At 42.4% G+C, this 22,580-nt stretch overlaps 1 protein-coding gene across 1 annotated transcript in view; it reads right to left on the reverse strand.

The window, feature by feature from the left end:
• Positions 1–1,623: 1,623 nt before the first annotated feature.
• Positions 1,624–22,580, reverse strand: part of FOXK2 (forkhead box K2) — a 45,198-nt gene continuing 24,241 nt past the window's right edge. The window contains exons 2-9 of the mRNA XM_036394516.2: positions 15,019–15,213; positions 12,211–12,358; positions 11,594–11,740; positions 8,673–8,866; positions 7,703–7,878; positions 6,388–6,684; positions 5,809–6,018; positions 1,624–3,880 (exon numbers count right to left, since the gene is read on the reverse strand). Of these exons, the coding sequence (XP_036250409.2) occupies positions 3,684–3,880; positions 5,809–6,018; positions 6,388–6,684; positions 7,703–7,878; positions 8,673–8,866; positions 11,594–11,740; positions 12,211–12,358; positions 15,019–15,213 (1,564 nt within the window). The 3' untranslated portion in view covers positions 1,624–3,683. The remainder of the gene's footprint in view (positions 3,881–5,808; positions 6,019–6,387; positions 6,685–7,702; positions 7,879–8,672; positions 8,867–11,593; positions 11,741–12,210; positions 12,359–15,018; positions 15,214–22,580) is intronic.

Consider the following 22,580-nt stretch of genomic DNA (forward strand, 5'->3'; position numbering starts at 1 on the left):
AGCTGTCCTCTCCTGGAGGAGGATGTGGTGGGGAGGTGCTGCAGATGCTCCCCAAGGGTGTTGTAAATCCTCTCCCTGTGCCAGTGGAGCTGCTCCTGATCCCAGCACCAGGAAACTCCTGAACTCCCCCACCCAGCCCTGCCCCTGCTCCCACAGCTCTGCTGGACCTCAGCTGAGCCCCTGTCCCTGTTATCCCAGAGCTGACAGACTACAAACACATTTCTGGGCAAGATTTAAACTCTCCAAATTTTGCAATGTGTCAAATTTTCCCTAAACCTCTGCTCCAACGTGGCAGCAGGAATGAAAATAACACCTGTGCAGGCAGCCAGCAGTGCTGCAGTAACCCTGGAGTGCCCTAATACACCTCAGCTGTCTTGTGCTACCTGCAAATGGATGGGATTAGGTAGAGCTGTTTCACAGGGATCAAATCCAGCACAGGATTGAGTCTCCCCAGCTGCTGCTGCCTCCAGGTTGCTCTGCCAGTGCTGCACTCACTGCAGCTCTCCTGTGGATGGATGTACCCAGGGTCTGCACAGCTCCACAATAAATGAACAGAGCTCAGTCAGGCACTGCTGGGAAAAGGAGTGAGGGCTGTGGGCCCTGGAGCTGCCAGGGATGCACTGGTGGTACCACATGGCCACAGGAGAGCAGAGAGCTCCCACAGGCAGAGCAAACCATGAGCACAAAGCATTGGCAGCAGCATCTGCTCCTGAAGCACAGGGATTAGCAGCTCCTTTGTATGGAGAAGTAACTCAACGCCTTCTCTCCCCATTTTGCCATCTCCACAGTACCTGTGTCACAGTTCAGAATCCTGACAGGAAAAGTAATGAGTCAGTGCACTAAATTCTGCAGTAATTCCAGGTATCTGCCAGCAGGAACCGTGGAATACGAGGATTGCTTTCAGAACCTTTAGGCAGTCACAATAAAGGTGAAAATACAAGATTAATCAGTGCAGTTGGAGATGTGAGACATGACCAGTCCTCACAGACACAGCAGCCACAAAATGCCACCAGGCTGGGGCTGGGTCACACTGCTCTGGGGCAGAGTCACAATTACACCACTTCACTGCCTCCATGGTGAGCTGTTTTCTTCTTCTTCTTCTTCCCCAAGGACTGTGTGTATTCAGGCCATTCAGACCCTGCTTTCTGTTCAAGGAACAGGCTCTGCCCATCCAGCTCCAAACACCACACCCAGCAGTTCCACATCCATCCAAGGCTTGGGGAGTTGAGTTTCTCCCCAACTCTTGAAAGCATTGCCATGAAAACCTGACCCAGCTTCCAGCAAAGTCTTCCTGGTCCTTGAAAGCATTTCCCAACTTCTGAGAAACAGAGACTGCAACCAGTGCAGGAAAAGGGGATCAGACACCAAACCCACATTCACGACAGAGATTCCAGAAAGTGACATCTCCTAAAATTTACTTACAGAAATAATGATCCATGTAAGGCAGACACGTTGCTGTGCCCTCCTGTGCCCCAAGCAAGGCAGGGTCCAGCCCCAGGCCCCTCCCTGCCCATGGCTTGGCTGGAAGGGGCACCTCGGCCTGGTGGGGCTGGCACAGAAGCTGCATTAACCCCAAATATACACTGGTATTCCAAACACACTTGTTGAGTAATTTCAACTTAATTTGCTGAATAAAATTTAATTTTATTTAAAAAAATCTTATACACTATTATTCACCTAGCCCTAGTTGTGAACAGATTCTCACTTCTGAAAATAAACCACATTCTAGTCAATTCATTCAACACCAAATTAAATTACTAGTACTGGATTTTTTTTCTTAAAAAAAGTATGTTAAAACTTTACTTTTTTTTTATTTTTAAAACCTCTAAAGAAAACGTTGCAATTGTACAGAAATGCTTCTTTTCAGGTTATGCTTTTTTTTTTTAAATGCCTGTTATAAATCCAGCTTGTGTAGAGTTTTTTTTTCATAGTTTTTTAATGTATTATCTGCAGAGACATTGTAACAGTTCCATTGTGTGGATGAACACAAAACTTGTACACATTTCTCATATTTGGTCTTTAGGTAAATAGTTTCCAAAAGCTGCCTAAAATAACCACTCCAAACTGTTCAGTCCATCATGAAAATACAGTTTTTCCTTTCGTAGCAGGAAAGGAAATATAAATAATGCATCTTTATTACAGAACAGGACAAAAACCAGATTCCGATGGAGCCGGCTCGGGCTCCCACTCACCTGGCTGCAGGAGGAGCTAAGACGTTGTGTGAGTTGAAGACTGAACAGCAGCCTTGTTTCAATTGAATTTTGAAATGTAAAGTGGAATCTATTACCACATTAAAGTGAGAAATTACCGATACATTTTAAAATGTTCAACTGCAGAACACACACTTAAAAAAAAAAAAAAAAAATTATTACCATAATCTGGTAGCCACTGTTAGAAAACCACAACAGCTACTGGTCATGGAGACCCCGAGGTCAGTGTCTGACATCAAAGTGTTACAGAGAAACGGGGCAGATTAATTTCTACTGAAGGGTGCTTAAGCTTAAAAATATCGAATATACCTCTGACAAGATAATTTTACTCTTTTTAAAAGGACTCGTGATAAAGAATTTTATCTTTCTAAATGAAGAACAGTCTGTTATCTTAAACATACACAATATTAAGCGAGACTCTTGTTTTACTTTAGACTGGAAAAATATGCCAGGGACAGTCAAAGTCAACACAAAGTAACAAACAGCAAAAGGTAGCAGAGAGAGAAACAGGTAAGTGCAGCTCTGGTCAAATCCATAGCAGTTCTTTACGTCAGTTAACGGCTCATTTACATCAGAGTTTCTAATCAGTTACATGCAAGCCCAAAGAAGCGTTTGATCACTACACATGGTAATAAAATTTGATTAAATTTATCAGGCAACTGCTAAAATATGAAAATTTGCAGATGTAATAAAGTAGCTTTATCTGAACTTGAACAGGACAGACAAAAGTAAATCATTCCGTTGGTTAAAAAAACCCTACATTCAGTTTTTTACCAAACAAAATTTCACATGAAAAGTAGTTGTGTGATTCCAAAGTTTCCGGAGTAGAAATGGAGTGATTTGAAATGTCAAAGACCCCATCGTTTTGCAAAGAAATGAAAATACACCTCAAAAATTTCTAATTCCACATGTGAACAACAAAATACTGCATATCTATCAACAACTGCATGGGTGGGTGGTTCGGAAAGGCTTTAGCTGCCACGGTGTCGGAATGGCTCCTGCCTCTGTTCCCTTTAGGAATTTACAATCCTTTGAAACCAGTCACACTAAGCGCTATCATGCTGCCGTTACACTGAGATCCTCAGGCCTGGGAAAATCGGACAGATCCTGTTCAAGCTGCAGCCCTCCCAGCACACACGGTCCGTGGGGCAGGAGGGGCGGGGGCACAGCCTCTACAACAACATGGTTCTGCAGTTTGACTCCAAATTACCAAGTTTTAAGGCCACCTGTGTTGGGTTTTGTTTCAGTGCTGAAAGTTGAAGTCTGATTCACAGGGCCCCTTTCCCCACTGCGTGAGAACATGTTCCAACATTTTAGGTGTTAGATTTAAGTGTCTCCTTTTGGCACCACGGAGTTTGTTTTTGTTGGTTTTTTGTGGTTTTTTTTTTTTCTTTTTCTTTGTGGTTTTTTTTGGGGTTTTTTTATTGTTTTTTTTTTTTTAAAAAAAAAAAAAGGAAAACTCCCCTAAAGTTTCTAGTTCTGGCTGCCTTTGTCACTCACTGCCACGGCTGGGGTGTCCACGTTCACAGCTATGACTATGCTCTCTCCATCCTCTGTTTTGATCCGTTTCAGTTCCTGCTGTTCTGCCTGGTCTCCGTTCTGGCGCTTGGTGGGGAGCGAGGCCGATGCGGACGCGTGGGTTGCCAACATGTGCAAAGGACTTGCAGCAGCTGCAAAAACCAGAATACACAAACTTCAGCACCCTGATCCTTGTCAAATCACATACACAAGATTCAGTTATCAAATTTTATTGTACAGTAAGAAACCTGAGCTTCTTATACCCCAGAGCTGACTCACTGGGATCAAGCAATGCTGCCAGGCTGCTCTGCTGAGAGCAGGATCTGAAAGCACCTGGAAACTTTAGAAAGAAACTTTACTACACATGGAAAATGGAACAGGATTTGTTCTGCATTTCTTTCTTCTCAGATGGCACAAACTTTCCTTCACCACAGAAAAACACACAAATGTGCATGTGAACACAGCTGTGTGTGCCACACAGACAAACACAAATCTGTGTTTCTATAGGCCCTCACTTCTATTAAGCTCTCACTTGAGATGCTTTGCCTGAGAATTTTCTTGCTGCTTTAGGAGTTACTGTAACAGGAGACCAGGACCTGGAGCACACCTCACTGCACACCCATCACACACAGACAACAGTGGAAGCATCACAACTCTGCTCCTGTGTGCAGCCACATTCCCTGCACACCCTGCAGCCCTCAGCTGCCCTGTCAGGGAACGTGTGGGAATCAGCTGAGTTTTCAGAATCCAGGAGAAAGAGAAAAAGAATTATTCCTTACTTTTAAAAATAGCTTTTCAGTGTATTTCACATGGCTCTCAGCTCTATTCACACATCCCTTCTGACACAGAAAGTGCACCTCAAGTCTGACTGTGGTGCTTTTGCTGCTCTTAAGCTGGAAGTGAAGTGGCAGCAGCCAGAACACTGACCTATAAATGTCAGTGATAGCAAAGGGGGAAAAAGGAAATGAAGGAGATAATTCACTCCATTAGAAAGACTTGTGAGCAGAAATGGAGGTAATGAATTGATGCAAGACAGCCCTAAAAGTATTTCTGTAAACATGTGACAAAAAACCTCTCCTTCAGTATCAGATAATGCATAAAGCAGAACTGTCAGAACAAGCTGTGAGGACCTGCCCATGCTGGGAGCAAGAGGGAATGTGTGCAGTGATGACAAAGCACTGCTGCCCACTCAGCCTGCCAAGGCCCAGAGGGGAATGAATGATGGATTCAGACACCAACCACCTCAAAACCTTACAGAATTTTGGTCTTTTCAGTACAGGTTCAATAAAATCATAATAAAAAGTAACAGTTCAAAGAGCCAACCCACAAGCAAGTTCTGGTTTTCCTGTTGGTGGCTTCCAACAAACCACCTGGGAGGAGGCACCATTTTAACAGCTCTGATTTACAGGAGCTTCTTTTAAAACTTGTTTCTATCCTGGTTTAACAAGGAGAGAGGATGGGGTGTCACCACTGAGTACATCCCTATAACAACCACAGAGAGAATAAAGAGATGATCAGGCAAAGAGGAACGAGGAGAGGAGAGGAGAGGAGAGGAGAGGAGAGGAGAGGAGAGGAGAGGAGAGGAGAGGAGAGGAGAGGAGAGGAGAGGAGAGGAGAGGAGAGGAGAGGAGAGGAGAGGAGAGGAGAGGAGAGGAGAGGAGAGGAGAGGAGAGGAGAGGAGAGGAGAGGAGAGGAGAGGAGAGGAGAGGAGAGGAGAAGAACGAGGAGAAGAACGAGGAGAAGAACGAGGAGAAGAACGAGGAGAAGAACGAGGAGAAGAACGAGGAGAAGAACGAGGAGAAGAACGAGGAGAAGAACGAGGAGAAGAACGAGGAGAGGAGAGGGAGGAGGAGAAATGGAGGAGAGGGAGAGGGAGAAGGAGAGGGAGAGGGAGAGGAGGAGAAGGGGAGGAGAAGGGGAGGAGAGGGAGGAGAGGGAGGAGGAGAGAGGGAGGAGAGAGGGAGGAGAGAGGGAGGAGAGGGAGGAGAGAGGGAGGAGAGGGGGAGGAGAGGGAGGAGAGAGGGAGGAGAGAGGGAGGAGAGAGGGAGGAGAGGGAGGAGAGGGGGAGGAGGGCACGTACCGGCGCTGCCCTGGCCCGGCACGGCGGCGCTCAGGGGCACGATGTGCGTTCCGTTCTGTGTGACAGCTTTGATGGGCAGCTGGTGCTGGCCCAGCGGCGCCTGTTGCACTATGGTTACTGTCTGTAAGGGGGCGGGCTGCGAGGTCTGGATGATGCGACCAGCAGCTCCTATTGCAGCATGGCTAATAGCAGGGAGAGGCTCCACTTTCACTGCAAACAGGAGAGAAAAGTTGGTTAAAATTAACAAAGTGCTCAGGAACCACTTGGTTTCACTCAATCGGCCCTCGGTGGGAGTGTGTTGTTTTATTACTCGCTCCAACGTTTCTGAGAAACTACAATTTGAAATCTTCAGTTTTAGCCAAACACTTCAAGCATTGCTCTGCAAATACTGATGCCCCAGCCCTGCCCCTCCCTGAATGAGGCCTGGAGCAACCCAGGACAGTGGAAGGCATCTCTGCCCACACGAGATGGGCTTCAAGGTCCTTCCAAACCAAACTCTTCCATGGTTCTACCATTCTAAATTTCAAATACTGATCCCTCTGCATAAAGAGGTGCCAAAACAACCCCCCAGGTTCTCACCTTTGACTTCCTTGTGGTCTCCATTCTCTTGAGGTTCCACCTTGGGCTGGGTGACCATAGCAGCTTGTGTGACAACGGCCTGTCCTGCGACAGTGTAAGTGTTTGCTGGTGCCAGCCCAGTCACGTTGGTGACTGACACAGCTGGGATCTGGTGCACAACATGAACTGTCTGAACTACAGGCTGCTGGGAGGTTGAAGTTGTCACAGGAGTTGCAACAGTGTAGGTGACGGGTTTGATAGCTTGTGGTAGCTGCCGTTGTACAGTAATTAAAACTGGCTGGCTAGAGAGAGGTGATCCTACCGAGAAAGAGGTCAAAATCAGATTGCAAATTTTCATTATTTCTTCTAAGACAGTTCTTCTTTTAAACTTCACATTAAAACATTAAAACCTCAGAGAATTAACAAGCTCCTTCACTAATGAGCTAAAAGGTGACAGTGGACAATGAAGGTTAGGACAAGTGGCTATTCCCAGCTCCAGACTCAAGGGCTGTACTGGCTCAGCAAAACCCACACACCATGTGGGCACCCCAGCTCTGCCCCCTAACAAAGCTGCTTGGCCCTTATGAAAGTAAATCCCTTTCCACAGATGGGAATGTGTGTGCTGCAGGTGCTGTGTGCAGCATGGCTGCACTGGAAGTGCTGAGGAATGCACAGGAACATCTCTGCCCTCTGGAGTGCCACATCTCCACCAGGAAACTGGATGGCAAATGTCTAGCAAAGAAGGTAATTAAACAAACACATCCTTATCCCATCATGCCTTATGCTCTTTTTGTTTTAAATAGGAAATTTCTTATCTCTCTTTATCCTTTCAATTCTTTTATTCCCCCCTTCCACTGTGGAAGGATGGCATGACCACAGAGGTGTGAAAGGCCTTTCCTTATTTCTCTAACACACACAACCTTACCTTTTGGGCTTTTTTCAAGAGAACTGTTACAAGACAGCACAGTCCTACACAGGACAGAGGCACAGCCTCTCCTCAGCAACAGAGACCCAAAGCTCTGGAGCAGCCCCAGGTAACAACAGCCCCGTGTGTTCAAACAGACCCTCCCTGGCTCTTCCTGAGTTTCTCACAGATCTGCTCTGAAGAGCATACTCATTTTTATATAAAAAAAAAATTATATATAAATTTAATCTATTTCTATATAGAAAATTTCATATTTTATATATATATATTTCATATATATTTCTCTATATAAATATAAATAAATAAACTCTAGTATATGTTTCTAGACTCATTTTTGGGGTACATACTCAGCCTTGGCAGTGTGTGGGTGCCACCCTCTGCCCCCAGCCCCGGTGCTGAGCCCGTGCTCACCTGGGGCGCTCTGTGCAAATCGCGCCTCCTGGATGACGGCGAGTTTTGGCTGGATGGCGCTGGGCTCGGGCTCCATGGGGACAGGAGATCCTTCCCTGGACAGGCTCTCGGGGGTCTGCACGCCACTGGAGTGTGCAGACAACACTCCAGAGTGATTAGGAGAAGCTGGGGCACTTCTGTAGTTAGAAATGAAAGCAGCAGCTGATGTGTTTTAACTTCTGAACTGTGAAGCCCACGAGCTTCCTCTAAGGAGAGTGTGACACACTGCCCTGTGCAGCAGGGGAGGGCACAGCTACAACCCAGAGCTCAGCATCTTTTAAAAGCTTCTGTTAAACAGGGACAGAATTTAAAAGCAAACTCCAGGTACAGTTAAAGGAGAAGAAGTGGCTGGATGCCTTCTTAGGGAAACTCTAAATCTGTGAAACATGAACATTTCTTCTGGTGGAGAAGAATAATGAGCAAATCTGAGGCTACAGGGCAAGTGGAAAAAGATCTGCACCAGCAGAAAGGCCATAACTTTACAGAGGGAATAATTTAAACCCAGGTATTTCCCCAGCACAAATTCTGCTCCAACATTAGCAAACTGAATACACAATTGTCAGCTCTAAGGTCAATAAAATGGTAGTCGGTATCTGAGAATTTTCTTTGTAAAAAGTTTTAAAATCCAGTACATGGCAGTTAGAAATTAAAATTATAATTCTGCAAAACCCATCAAAAGTACAGCAAGGCTTGCATACATGAACAATCTGATAGTTAGTTATGCAAACCAAGTTCTTTAACACTAAAACCAAGCAAGAAACACCAGCCTGGTGTATGGGGCAGCCTCCTAATGAAACACACAGAATTCAAACACTGAGTCTGGATGAAATTAAATTACTAAACTTGTGACTGTATCCAAAGCTATCAAGTCTGTAGCAGCCTGAAGATTAAACAACAGCCATAGTCTTTTTGTTCATCTGGTTTTCCTTACCTAGAAGAGAGTGGTCCCAGAGGGGTTCTAAAGCAAGGTACTCCCCTAGGCCGCCTTTTCCTAAAAGCCTGCTCTATTAATTTGCTTTCAGAGGCAGGGTCTATCCTCCAGAATGAGCCTTTGCCTGGTTCTTCCTGGGAACGTGGTACTTTGATGAAATAACGATTCAGAGAGAGATTGTGACGTATTGAATTCTATGGAACATAAAAAAATATGTAGAATTCATATAACTTTTCCAAGTCAGAATGTGGCCTACTGCAGCAGTTTGTACTACAGGAGACTGGGGGTTCAGCTCTTTAATTCCTTAATTTAACAGAACTCAGAGCACTACCAAGCAGTGCCATAAACCTGAAAGGACTCTTGCATTTGTAAAATCTTTCCCAACAATTAAAAACCCAGTATTCTAATTGGAAATAACAGGAATCCCATTTATTTCATTCTCTCATGAGAAACACGGTGATCGAAACCAATGTTCAGAGCACTACAAATACTTGTTCAGAATGCAGTGTTAAAAACAAAAATAAAAATGATCAGTGCTTGCACTCCACCCTTCCCCAGGTGTCCCAGCTCCTTCCAGGAGGGCCAGCAGAACACAGCATAAACTGATTCTGATCCTATGTGGTAATTCTGTTACTGTTCCACAGTTCAGAAAGAAAAGCTAAATTACACAAGCTCCAGAGGCAGCTGGATTGTTGTGAATTCACCCCCAGTCCAGTTTGTCTCAATAACAGAGCCAGGAATTTACTGTGTCAATTAAAACACCAAGTGGCAGCAGGTCCTGAACCAGCTCTTCCAGATTTCTGTCACCACAGTCCCTTTCACATTCCCACATCCTCAATTTGCTGCAACATCCCCCCACTCCTCCAGCAGAGCAATGCACAGAACTGCTGACACCCTCAAGCTGCCCTACCTGTGCTTGGCTTTGCACACAGAATTTCTTTTTTTTTTTTCACATAGATAAATCCCAAAATCTCTCTCAGTTTTATCACTGAACAGGAAGAGACTGATGCTAAGGATTCACCCTGAAACACTTGTGGGGGAACAGAGGTAAATGGGAAAAAAACTTTATGTTAACATAAGCTCTCAAAAATTTACAAAGCCAGTGTAAAACTTGCTCAAATATCTGAGTTCATGACCCTGATGGTAAGTTTGGAAAACTTAAAGCAGTGATGATAACCACATATGATTTCTTGAATGCAAACTGATGAAACCAGAGATGGTTTTTTCCCTGCCAGAAATGGAAACATAACTAGAAAGATGCCAAGAACATATTTATAAAATGTATTTATTTCTCCATATGCTAGAATAAAGGAGTGGATCCAAAAATACCTGCTAAAATAAGTTCAGAGAGAGGAGCCTTCAAGTGCCCATTAAAATGAGAGCATTGGATGCTAAAGGATACAAATACCTGTTTGTTCGGGTGTGGGACTGGGACACTGTAGGTGTGTTTTACTCTATGTTTTGAATGATATGTGCACATATAGCCTCAAATCTGATTTGAAACATCTTTCCTAAGTCACCTGAGCTGCAATCCAACTCCTAACGTGCAGAACCTGGCAGAGCACTGACTGAACAGCATCTGATTTTCAGCTTTTCCAATTTTCTAAGCAGAGCTGCTGATTCATGACTCCAGCACACTCTGTCTGCTGTGCCTGTCACCTTGGCTTTAGGAAGCATCACAGCCCCAAATCCACCCCCTGCTCTATGGCAGAGCTCTTCAGCTCTGCCTGTGTGTGTGTGTTGGGTTCATGATGCTCACAAAGCAACATCATCTACACAGACACTCAAGGTACTGCGAAATAGGAAGCAAAACACAAATCAACATTTTATAAGCAGAGTCTTGTTGCTAAAACAACCTGCCTGCAGCCAGGATACTGCACTGTTATGTGGGAAAGGGAAACAAAAGAGACTTCCCAGCCACAACAGGCAAGTCCTTGTCTAAGCAAACCCTCAGCAAACAGCCAGGAACAGCTACATTCCCCTCTAACCTCGGGAGAGCGACCCAGCTTTCATTTCATTTAGGCTCTATGACAATTAACATGTGATTCATATTTAAAAATCACTTCCTCTACAGGGAAGGCCTGCATTCTTCAGTCTTCCACTTGTGCAGCTCACATTAACACTTCCTCACTTTTCCTCTCTCCCAGTCTCCCTAAATTTTGCCTCCCTGACAATAACTGCAGAGGGAGCAGAGAGCCCAGGTGGACCATGTGCTCCAGGAGCTCCAAGCTCCCTGGCCTCTGAGACACCCAAAACAGCACCAAAGGCACTGAGCCTTCACATGTGCCTGGGAAGGCTCTGCCAGACTGATTTGTACTCAGTTAGTCATCCTGGCAAAAGCTGAGGCTGGTCTTGTGAAAATGAAAAAAAAGCAGAAATTAATTCTGCAGAGTTGAAAGGTTTGGTACAGGAATGGGCAAGTTCACAAATCAAACAGTGCATGAACCAGGGTGAGATAATGAGATAAAACACTTGTTCCTTCACCTGCTGCATGGGCAAGATCACTGTTTTCAAACAGAACTAAACTTGGAGTATTTCATATCTCAATTTTATCTCAAGATAGCAACACGGATGTTGACACAACTGTAGGTTACAGAACATGACACCTTTCCTAGACAGCATACAGCATTCAAATCCAGTGCCAAATGCACTTTGCTTTCCCCAAAGTCTGTCTGCAACCCTACTAGAGGTTTAGAGAACACCATTCCATCAATAAAGCAGTATTTAAAATACAGACTAATGTAAATTGCCCACTTTGTTGGAAAACTTACAATCAGAGGAAAGACAACACACTCATTTGACAAATTCTATATCTGAAGGGTTATGAGGCTTACCAACTGCCTGCTCATGACCATTTACAGCTGCCAGTATTGCTCACATGGAAAAAAAAAAAAAGAAAATATTCCAGAAATCAGAATTACCTGCCAGCCCTTGTCTGCTGTCCTGTAGTAGGGATAATTTTTAGTTATGTGCGTGTAAATTCCATTTAGTGTAAGCTGCTTATCCGGGGCCATTGTAATTGCTTGGACTATTAACTGTGCATAGGAGTAGGGTGGCTTAGAGTCATCCTGCACAAAAACAAGAAAAGTCTGCATCAACAAACTGAATAAATACACATTGCTCACTAGATCAGAAGTCATAAAACATCATTAACTTGAATTAGGGGAATTTTGGACAATGAAAATCTTGAGGCAGAAAAGAAACTAAGAAAGCTTTGTTGTTCTGATTAGCAATTTTAGGGTAACATAAATTTTGCAGATATGTGTAACAGCAAAGAATTTTCAATAGCCTCCAAACAGATCTATAACTGAGACTGCACACAGACTCTCCCCCAGAGGGGACAGGGGTTAATCAATCAATCAATCAATCAATCAATCAATCAATCAATCTCACATCTGATCACAAACCCCTACACATTGTTTTTAAAGCCTGGCATGTTCAATTACCCCTCAGTGCATAGACCTTAACAAACAAAACATCCCAAGCCTTCCACTGAGTTCAGGTGCAATTTCTGGGATCGCTTTCAAGCTGTGTTTACCTTTGGGCTGTCTCCCCCTGAAGCTTCCTTGTCGTTTTCTGACTGGGAATTGTCAGCCATCAAATGTAGGTCAGATGCTATTCCACGGCTCATTTTGTACCCTGAAGAGCCTGCGCCGCGGGGGCTCGATGGGCAGGAATTTGCAGCACTGTAGAGCATAAAAAGAAGATCCTACTATTTTGTTATACAGTATATCACCACATTATGTCTCATCAAAAAGCTCTTACTGCAGCAAAGCCACTACCAGAGCTGGGAGGCTGCAGCTAAAGGGCTGTCAGGGCTTCCATTGCAAAGCACCTTCCATGCCTTGCTAAGCCAGCCATGGAATCAGAATCACTGCAGGAAAAAACCTCACTCAGGCTTTCCTCCTCAAGAGTCAGCTGATTGATCAGGCTCTACTGTATTTGTGTAAGATTTGTCACCTTAAGTTCACCTTAACTGCATCAGCAACCACAGATTTTCAGGCACTCATTGGAAACAACATTGGAAACTACTGCAGTTTGTAATATAGGAGACTGAGGGTTCGGCTCTTTAATTCCTTAATTTACAAGGACTGGGGGTTCAGCTCTTTAATTTCTTAATTTACAAACAAGACACACATCTTGCATGGAATTTCTGCCATATGCTTGTGTTCAGTCTGCCCCCCAAAAAATCATCTCTCCTGTGTAGTGTTTTTGTACATTTGAGAAAATAAAGTAAGCAGTGAGGTAAAAAGAGGTTTGATTCTCATTTAAATTTAAATATATTTACACATAGGTATGTGTATAAAAATCATAAATTTATCTAGAAATGGGATGCACCAGCACTGCCTCAGTGATTTAATGCAGTATTGGGCCAACAGAGCAGACACACTGTTAGAAAGCAAGAGATGGTGCCAAACACTAAAGAGAATCTCCTAACAATTCACATTTTGCCATCCATCACAGAAAACCAGGTAAAACTGGATATAATTCCACTGGAACATCTTTCTACCAGTGGTCCCCTGCCTTGCAGAGTCCACAGGAACTGCAGCTGCACAATGCCAATTTTCTTCTAAGATTTCCTTTTAGCCAAGAGGAAAGAGAAAGTCAGCAGGTGAGGTCCATCCCCTTCCCCAAAATAATTCTGGCAGCTCTCTTGCAAGGACACAACTCTCTGCAATTCATACTGCAGCTGATTTCAAGGCAGCCCTCAGAATTCCAAAAAAGAAGAAATCTCAATAGCTGCACCTGGCTGTGCCCCCAGAAGCAGCCTTATCTCCAAAGATAATCTTTAATCTTTGAATCTGTGGTTCAAAACATCAACAACAAATAAATCTAGACAATGTAATTTAGATCTACACACTAAAGCTTGAACAATTTTCATCTGTCAAGGTTTGTTTGTCTGCCTGGCCCCTCCAGTGTTTTGCTACCTCCTTTTTTATGTACAGAAGGAGGCAAACACTGCAGATTGGGCAATATGCACTTACACTGAAAGCATCAAAGCTTCACTTCCCAAGAAATCCACCCATGATTTGTTACTAGTGATATACTTACTACAGAGAGAGATGGCAATTTCTAAGTGTTGTACAGAAGAATCCCTGGTTAGAGCCCAAATGTGGAGCTAATTTATTTTTTTAGATATAGGTCACTCCTGCTCTGTGTTTGCATGTATCAGCTGACAACATCCCTCTGCTCTGCTCACTTCAGCATATATTGACAAAGAGACACATATGGTATAATCAAAGCAAGTTTACAAGTCTTCTACAAAACAGGATGATTTGCAGAGAAACTGTCAGGCTTTGCTCTCAAAATAGACTCCAAACTGTCATCTTTTTTTTGTTTTGTTTTTTTTTGTGTAATAAACTACTCAACAGGTGTATGAACACCCTAAAGAGAATTACAAAATTCATAGTGAGGCAAAGCCAGTGGTGATAGATGGGATAATATCTGAAATATTTGTGAGCTGCTCTGTCAGTGGCAAGATGTGTTTTCCCTGGATTCTTGTAAGAAAGCAAACCTGTTCCACAGACAAGTCTAGGTATCTTTTCTGTCTGCTTCCATCATTTCAGCAGGTGTCATAAACACTCCCAGACAAAGAGCAAGAGCTTGGCAAACATGCAAGCAGTCAATTATGCTTCCATTCAAATCTCATTAACAAGCTGTACCTTTTGAAAAGCAAGCATGGACACAGGAAGTGAGAGAGGACAAAAAAGCTTTCAAAAGCATGAACATGACTGAAACAACTTTCAGGGCCTTGACATGGAAGTTTTGCTCCTGATCTTTCCAAGACTTGGAATAATTCCATCTGAAGTAATTTGTGAGGATGGGTTGCATGTGTTTAATTGAGTTTGGTCCCAAGTAACAGGTGGGACAAGGGCTGCAATTACCAAAGAGGCAGCAGGGCAAGGAAAAACCAAACAAAAGAAACTGCTCCCTTCCAACTTAACAAAACCAAATCTTCTGGAGTAAGAGATCAGTCCATTTTCCACAGCAATAATAAGCCAAACCATTTTTCCTGATGATGAACTTGAGGACAGTGGCAAATCAGGACATTTTAAAATGGTGTCATTTAAAATTGTCTCATTTGAAGCGTTGCAATAGGCATGCAAGAGCAAAAAGCAATTTAAATTGTTGAAATGCAAGAAAAATGCCAGGTTCTTGAGCAGAATGTCACACATTGAACATGTTAATGTTCATGCAGCTGTGTCAGCAGAAAGGGGCAGCTTTCTGGAGGCAGGTAAGGCTGAGCTTCAGCCAAATTTTGACCTCAAAAGCAAAATCCTGAGTGAGAAAGTTGTGCTGAGGCTGACTGTAGGTGGCCCTGATCCCACCTGCAGGGTTTAAATACCTGATGGTTCCTGTGGGAGAAGGGAGGGGGCTGATCAGGTGAGCCATGTTGTCTGGAATGTTTATTGTCAAGGGAGAGATCTGGGGTTGCACAGGCTTCACTGGGGACTCCGGGGCCTCCTGCTTTTCTCTCTTTTCATTGGACAGAGCTGTGAATGTTATCTTGATGTTTGTGCTGGGAAACCTGAAAGTACAGCTGAAAAAGAAAAATAAACAAACAAATACATGAGCCACTTCTTTGCAGAATGTAAGACTTTCTGAATAACTTGCATGTTATCACCTAAGCTCACTTATAATTTTATATATATATATATATATATTTATAATTACCCACAACCACCTTCATTTTACAGATCATGCAGGGAGATCAATGTGACCAGAAAAAGATCCCCAGGTAAGCACCTGACATTTGTTAAGGAATACAAGGAAATGCAATTCTTTCTAACAAGGGCAATTTGTGCATTGTCTCTACATTTCTTGAGGTTCATCCTGATCTTGCAGCAGCCCCAAAGCAGAGCTATTTTAAAAACAAAACCTCATTATTTTATGATGCCAAGGAATGGCTTCAGCAAATGAACAAGTTGGTCCATGATAGGAGAATTAATCAGAAGCATGAATGTTGGCCTATTTGAGGTCTAACCAGTTTCATAGACTGGTGTAAGAGATTTGGGTTCTTTTCTCTTAAAATACCTATTAAATTAAACATATATCAATTCCAATTCTGCTCATTTACAGAGTATACTGCTGCTTTAGTACTACATTCAAACACCTTTGTTCAGAGCTGTACTTAAGACCCAATTTCAGTAAAGTGCCTATTTTCATGTCTAACCAAGGATTACCTGCCTAAATTTAATGACAAACAATAAATTAACAATGTGCAACTGTTTACAAATTTGAAAAATAAAATGCAATGAATGTACCTTAGGATAATCCCTTTTTTACATCCCTGTGCACAGCATTTAGAACTGAACCAAATTAAACAGGACACGCTTGTTTCTAACTTCTCAGTAAATAAATTTGCTTAATCTTGAGCAAATAAGAAACTTAATTTTGTCTCAACAAAAGCATCTATAAAAATACAGTTTAAATAACTTTACTACCTCCTCATCCTTAAATTGTTAGACTACACTGAACACTAAACCCACGATGACATTTACACACCTCCCACATGATGAAAAGGACTTTCCAACAAGACTATACCCAGAAAGAAACCTCACAAAATGTTGAGCTTTGGGTTTGTTTTGCTTTTAAGTGCTTCTAGGCAGATCTAGTTTTATACAAAAAGGAAACAAGCACATGCTGGAACAAGGGCTAAGAAATGAGCTATGAATGCAAAATACAGACTGTAAATAAAAGTGATCATTTCTCTGGAAAAATATATTAAACATAAAAGTGATGTAAGAATTGGCAGGAACACTCAGCTGCAGAGTAGCCTCAGAAATGAACTCTCCTGTGTTTTGGCTTTCATATCTCAAAATGAATCGAAGGATGTTTATAGAACAAAGGCAGCATTTGATTTTCACTATGTCCCTTGCCACATGCACCACAGTGGTTCTTTTTCCCTACAATCCACATTCAAGGATCAGGAAAAAGAGAAAGAATTGACAGTGACCTTCCTTTTCTCTGTGTCTTACTTCTGAGTGCGGACCGTGTCCGCATTTAACAGACGACCTATTTCTGAAACATGCTCCATGTACTAAATTAGGAACAGAATCTATGCCAAAAAACTGCACAAGCATTTCAGCAAGGAACTTAAATGGACCAATTTCTGAGTTGGGCTTTTTTAGTATATTCAGTAACAACTCATTTCTTTGCTTTTTCCAGTAGAAAGTATTTTGTGCTTGTATCATTTTAGTGACAATAAGGGAAAGGGGTCTTGGTTGTTTTGGTAATAAAAATATTTTCCAAGCATTTCTTTTAAGCAGCAATAAAAACAACACTCGAGTGTATGCAAAGACAGCCAAAGATTAAGAAAAAATCCCTGTGAGAAAGTGAACAACAACATCTGCTTGACACAGATTTAGTCACCTTCCCTATGCATTTCATGAGGCTACTCCATACCTGCAAATTTACCTTAAATGCCTGTAAGACCAAATTTATTTCAACACAAGGGAAGAACTGGACATGGCTTTAGGTGGTAATTCCCTGCTCAGAGTCCTTATTGCCTTGGTAAGAAACCAGCCCAGTGCACAGCACTGAGGAACTGGAGTCCTCCTGTGCCACACCAGGTGAGGATGGGGAAGAGATTCAACTAAACATCTATAAATATATGTATAAATACATAAACATATATAAATCTCCAGAGCTTCAGCAACAGGGAAAGGCAGAAAAGGAACACTCAGCAGCTCCTTTGATATTCCATGTAGGCACCCACATATTAAAAGATCTCCCTTTACCCCAGTGCAGCCCTGGAGGCATCATCTCCCTCTGGCAAACAAAACAACAGCACAGACAGGGGGCTCTCAAATGCTCATCAAGGTTGGGAAAAAAAACACAAAAACATCCCCAAACACAGGAGCTTTGACCAACCAGGGGACTCCAGAGGTTCTACACGTGCCCAAGAAAGTGGGAAGTGACAGACATGAAAACCCAAAGGCACCCCCAGTGCAGTTTACATTTCCCATGCCTGAAAAGCCAGTGTAAATATAGAAATACAATGTACTTACAAATCCCTGTCTGGTTAGAGCAATAAACACCTGAATATTATCAAAAGACCACATCTGTCAATTGATTCATATTTGCAAACAGTTTTTTTAATGGAGGGATATTTTTATAGCTGGAATTCAGCCAAAAAGCAGAATAAAGAGTGTACACTAACCAAGAGAATTCCTGAATAAATTGCAGTTATGCAAATGTATTATATTTACATCCAAAATCAAAGTACAGAACATGTTCTAATTTGATCAGAATCAAGTTGGTTTTGGCATATTCTTTAGTTATACAATGAACTAAACAAAAACCACAGAAACACCCACAAGGAGAGACCTCATCAAACATTTAGTCCCCAACAAGCTGAACTGGGTTTTACCCACTGTTCTAAAGCTTACAATAGTTTCACAATACACTCCCACAGCATGGTTTGCTGGAGGAGAAACTCATCCAGACAACCCACTTACAAAAAAATCCCAAAGAAATGAAGCAGTTTTGTAAGATGTTTTGTATATTTATTGATGACAAGTCCAGGTGAGCACCACAATGGAGCCACTGCATGACCCAGGGAACCACAGGAGGTGTCACAGCTAAAATGTAACTCATTATCTCAATTATTCTTCTTTAAATTAAAAAAAAAGCTCATTGTGGGTTGACTACTGGAAAACAGACACCTAGCATCACAGCATTCCAAACTATTCCATAGATAACTTATCAAATCTGCAGTTCCCAGGCAAACACAGGGATGCTGATCCAGGCAGGACCTCTACAGAGTTTAGGAACTTTGCAGGGTGCTAGAGAAGTGTCTCAGGGTAAAAATGTGCAAAGTCTGGTTTTGTCACATCTGTATTTCCAATATTCTCTCACTTCCCCTCAGCAGTTCTGTCCATACTGCAGGGAAAGGCTGATGATAGTTCTGCCTGTGTGAAAATACCACCTGACTGGGAAGGAGGAATTTCATCCTGTCTTCATCTGGGAAACCAAAACACAGCAGAAGAATTCCATTTTTCCCTGTACATAAACCCTGCTGTGACACCAAGTGCTTCAGCATCCTTTGAATTATTCCAGTTTAATTGCCTTCTAAGAACCAGGACCAAAGTCAGACAGAAGCTGCCATGGCACTTTGATCAGCAGGTTCTTTTATCAGATTTTACATTCAAATAGATGATAAGGGTTGAGCAGTGCTAACCCCTGAAGTCAGGGTGGTTCCAAGTGCACAGCTCAATTCCTTCACACTGACTGTGATACTGAACCCCTGTTAAAGATCCCCTGAGATTTAAAGAGATCTGAAAGAATAACAAGATGCCTGGTTTTGAACTCTTGTTGATTTACTGAGAGCCAAGGACAGCTTCAACTTTTCACATTAAAAAGCCAAGACTCAAAAAAGAACCCAGTCAGCATCTGGGAGATTGCTTGTGTCGATTTTTGACTTCAAATACTTTCAAGGTGAACACAGGCACTGTTAACTCCTCACCAAGGGAAGCAGAGGTCATTATCAACATCTGCACCACCAAACACAGCTTTTCCAGTTTGCTCTGACAGTACAGAAGCCTGACATACTATTGCTATTTTGATCAGTGAACTGACAAAAAACCATGGAAATCACCATACTTCTAGCTATGGTCTCCTTTCCATGGAAGGGAGATTTGAAACTAATCCATTTTCTAATTCCTCTTCCTTACCTGCTTGTGATCTACTTCCCAAACTTCCCCCTTATTCCAGTAAAAATGACTCTCACAGCCAATTCATGTATTTATACTTCTGGCAGAAGATGTGCACACTGACACTTAATCACCTCCAGTGCACACTCCCAGGCACACTTTTGAAATAATTCTTTTTCAAAAGTCAAGCAAAACTTGAGTTTTTACATCTTTCAGACACAACTAGAGAGAAACTGAGTTTGGAAGGGACCTCTGCAAGTGTGCAGCCCAAAGCAGGGTAACTTCCAAGTAACACCAGCTTGCTCAGAGCCTTGTCTCTCCAAATCTTGAAGCCTTCCAAACAAAGAGTTGGGAAACTCATTTCTTCTAACTACACCCTCAAGCAGTGAACAGTTTCACATTTGTACAGATACAAAATTCTTCACTGCAACTTCTCCAGCTGCTTGTGCCCCAGGTGTGAGGCTCTGGCACAGCCTGGCCCCAGGCTTTCTACAGCCACTCCTTAGGCAGGGGAAGGCTGCACTAACCCACCCTTGGGATTCTCCAGGAAAAAAAAAATTAAATTAAATCAAATTGAGGTCCTTTAGCCTCTCTCCTCTGCCCTGAGCACTCCAGCAGCAAGTCCATTCAAGCAAGTGTCCACTGGAACGTGGTGCTTGGAAATTACAATTTGATTGACTTCCTGCTAATGGGGAAATTTCAATTTGAAAGCACAAGGACCCCAATTTCATCTTTTCTCCATTTGCTGCTTCATTTATTATTGATTCCATCACAATGGATTAATAGGATATTAATTATAGATTAAACAATATGTGGCTGTGGTTTTTAACTGGTTTTTAAATAAACAAGACTTAAAAGATGAGTCTTAACAAGTACAACTAGAAATGTCATGGAAGTGAAAAAAGCTCAACAAGATGAAGTATGATTAAATATTTCAGTGTCTGAATTTTCTACCAAAAGGTTTCTGACTGCTCAACACCAAGAGCAGGCATACTGAATTATTCACGTCTAGAATTTATTTTTAAGACTTTGGGCTGTGTTTAATTGAACTGGAAGTCAATACCACACTCCATTTCTGGAACAGAGTCATCACCTTTAGAGTTAAAAGAATCAACAAACCCAAAACTTATTAAGAAGACAAATTGAACTGAATTGCTGTTTTTATTTCACGATAATGGAAAAGTACCCAGTTTAAAGTCTGGGCTCCCAAGCTAACAACAAAGGTGATAAATAAATCCATCCAAACAGTCATATATTGAGCAGCCACCTGAAAACTCCCAGCACTAAATGATTGCTAATAAAGTACAGGTTATTAAGAAAATACCACACAATTTTTTACAGTAGGCATTGTCTTGACTCTTTAAACAGAAATAACTGTTCAGATATTTGTTTCACAAAGTCTTTTCTAGGAGTACATTAAAAAAGTCTTGCTGTAACACTTTGCCATCACTAAGAGCATAGGAAAAATTATCACAGATAAACTGAAAAAGAGTGATCCAGTATAAAACTAGATTATAATTATTTCCTTATAATCCTAAACAGGAATAACTTTCTCAATGGATAATTTGTTCCTAAGGTGCTTGTTCACCTTACATGAGAGGCCACCTTGTGCTCCTGTCAGAGATTTTAGCATTAACATGGCATTTGTAAACCTTTCTCCATTGTTGGCAATGGGAGTATCTGGTTTTCTCTACTGATGGGGGACTGGTGCTGAAAAAAAAAATATTTATATTAATGGAACACAGAGCCTAGGTCCTCTAGCAGATTTTTAGAAAGGACATTTTTGATGCCCTCCTGCTTGCAGCTGATCACAACCTGTGAGAAACGACCTCAGCCAGAACATGGCATCACTTCCTTCAGTGCCATGTCCACATCCATTTTGGTGGATGGATTCCTCCTCCTCCTCCTCCTCCTCCTCCCTGCTTTGAAACCAAGTCCTGATGTGGCTAATTTACCATAAATTTACATTCAATTATGCTTGGCCATTACTAGGCAGGACACTTCTAGAGGTTACCCAAAAAGCAATTGCCCTTTCAAGAGTGGCAGTTTTCCTCTGGGGACTGAATCCTGAGCTCACAGTGTTCCCCTTAATTCTCTGTATCCTTTGCAATTGATTTCTGGGGCCCAAAGATCAATCCTTGCACAGCACATCCTCCACACACACACTGGGAGGGCTCGAGGCACGCTCGACCTCTGATGCCACAAGGAACAAAACACTGGCAGATTTTTAAACCAGCAATTAGAATTTTTATTCTGAGCACTGGGCATTCTCTTCACAAGGAGTTGGGTATTTTTTCAGGTGTGTCATCGTCGTCTACAAAGTGTCACCTAACAGGATGGAAAACACCCTAAAGAGCAAGATCACTGATCCATCTATCTCTATTTTCTGACCTCTTAAGATTCAAAAGCAAAGATCTATGCAGCATCAGAAGTGATGAAATATTGCTGTAGCCTCATGTTAATTCAAGTTGGCCAATAAAACACTTGTAGCAAATTGTAAGCAAAGGCTGGAAATACAATCTAGCTATAAATTACTGGCTCCCCCATGGGAAACCTCAGTTACAGACTTCCCTGCTCATGTTTTAGCAAGTGCTTAAGAAGTGTGTAAAGCTGTTGGTTGATATTCCTTACAGGAACAGTGCTGACCTGCCTCAGAAGGGTCTGGAACAAACCTGCCCTGCGTCAAAAAATGATCCTATGACAGCAGAATATTGATGACGACAAGAGGAACATTCCTGAGGCACCAGCAGCAGACACAAATGGAGTAATAAACCCATGACACCATCTGAAATGGTGTTCAGCTCGTTCCCACTCACAGAGCTGACATCATGAGAAACTGGGAATGTTAACCCTGTACTCACAGCAGTTCCTCTAAGGCTATTTGAGAGTTTAGACTGAATTGAGTGTGCTGAAGTTGTTCCACTACAGCAAATTTTGCTGCACACGTAAAGGATTCTATTAACAACTTGGAGCTGATCTCACTCCTCCCCTGCATTATTACAGAAAAGGGTGCTCACAGTGTATCAGAGATTTTCAAAGGTTCTTCTTTCAGCAGCCAGGATCTCTTTTCTTTCCATACCAACCACACAACACTGGCACCAATCAGCAGCAAAAATATTTAGGTTATCTTACAATCACGGCAATGTGCTGTGGTTAATTAAAACTACCTATCTCAAAATCACAAATTTCCACTGCATGCTCCTCTTTTCTTAAAGGGCAAAATATTGAAACCAGCAAGAAGAAGAAGAAAAAA

Source organism: Molothrus ater, chromosome 19, assembly GCF_012460135.2.
Source record: "Molothrus ater isolate BHLD 08-10-18 breed brown headed cowbird chromosome 19, BPBGC_Mater_1.1, whole genome shotgun sequence".
In the NCBI taxonomy this organism is placed as follows: Eukaryota; Metazoa; Chordata; class Aves; order Passeriformes; family Icteridae; genus Molothrus; species Molothrus ater.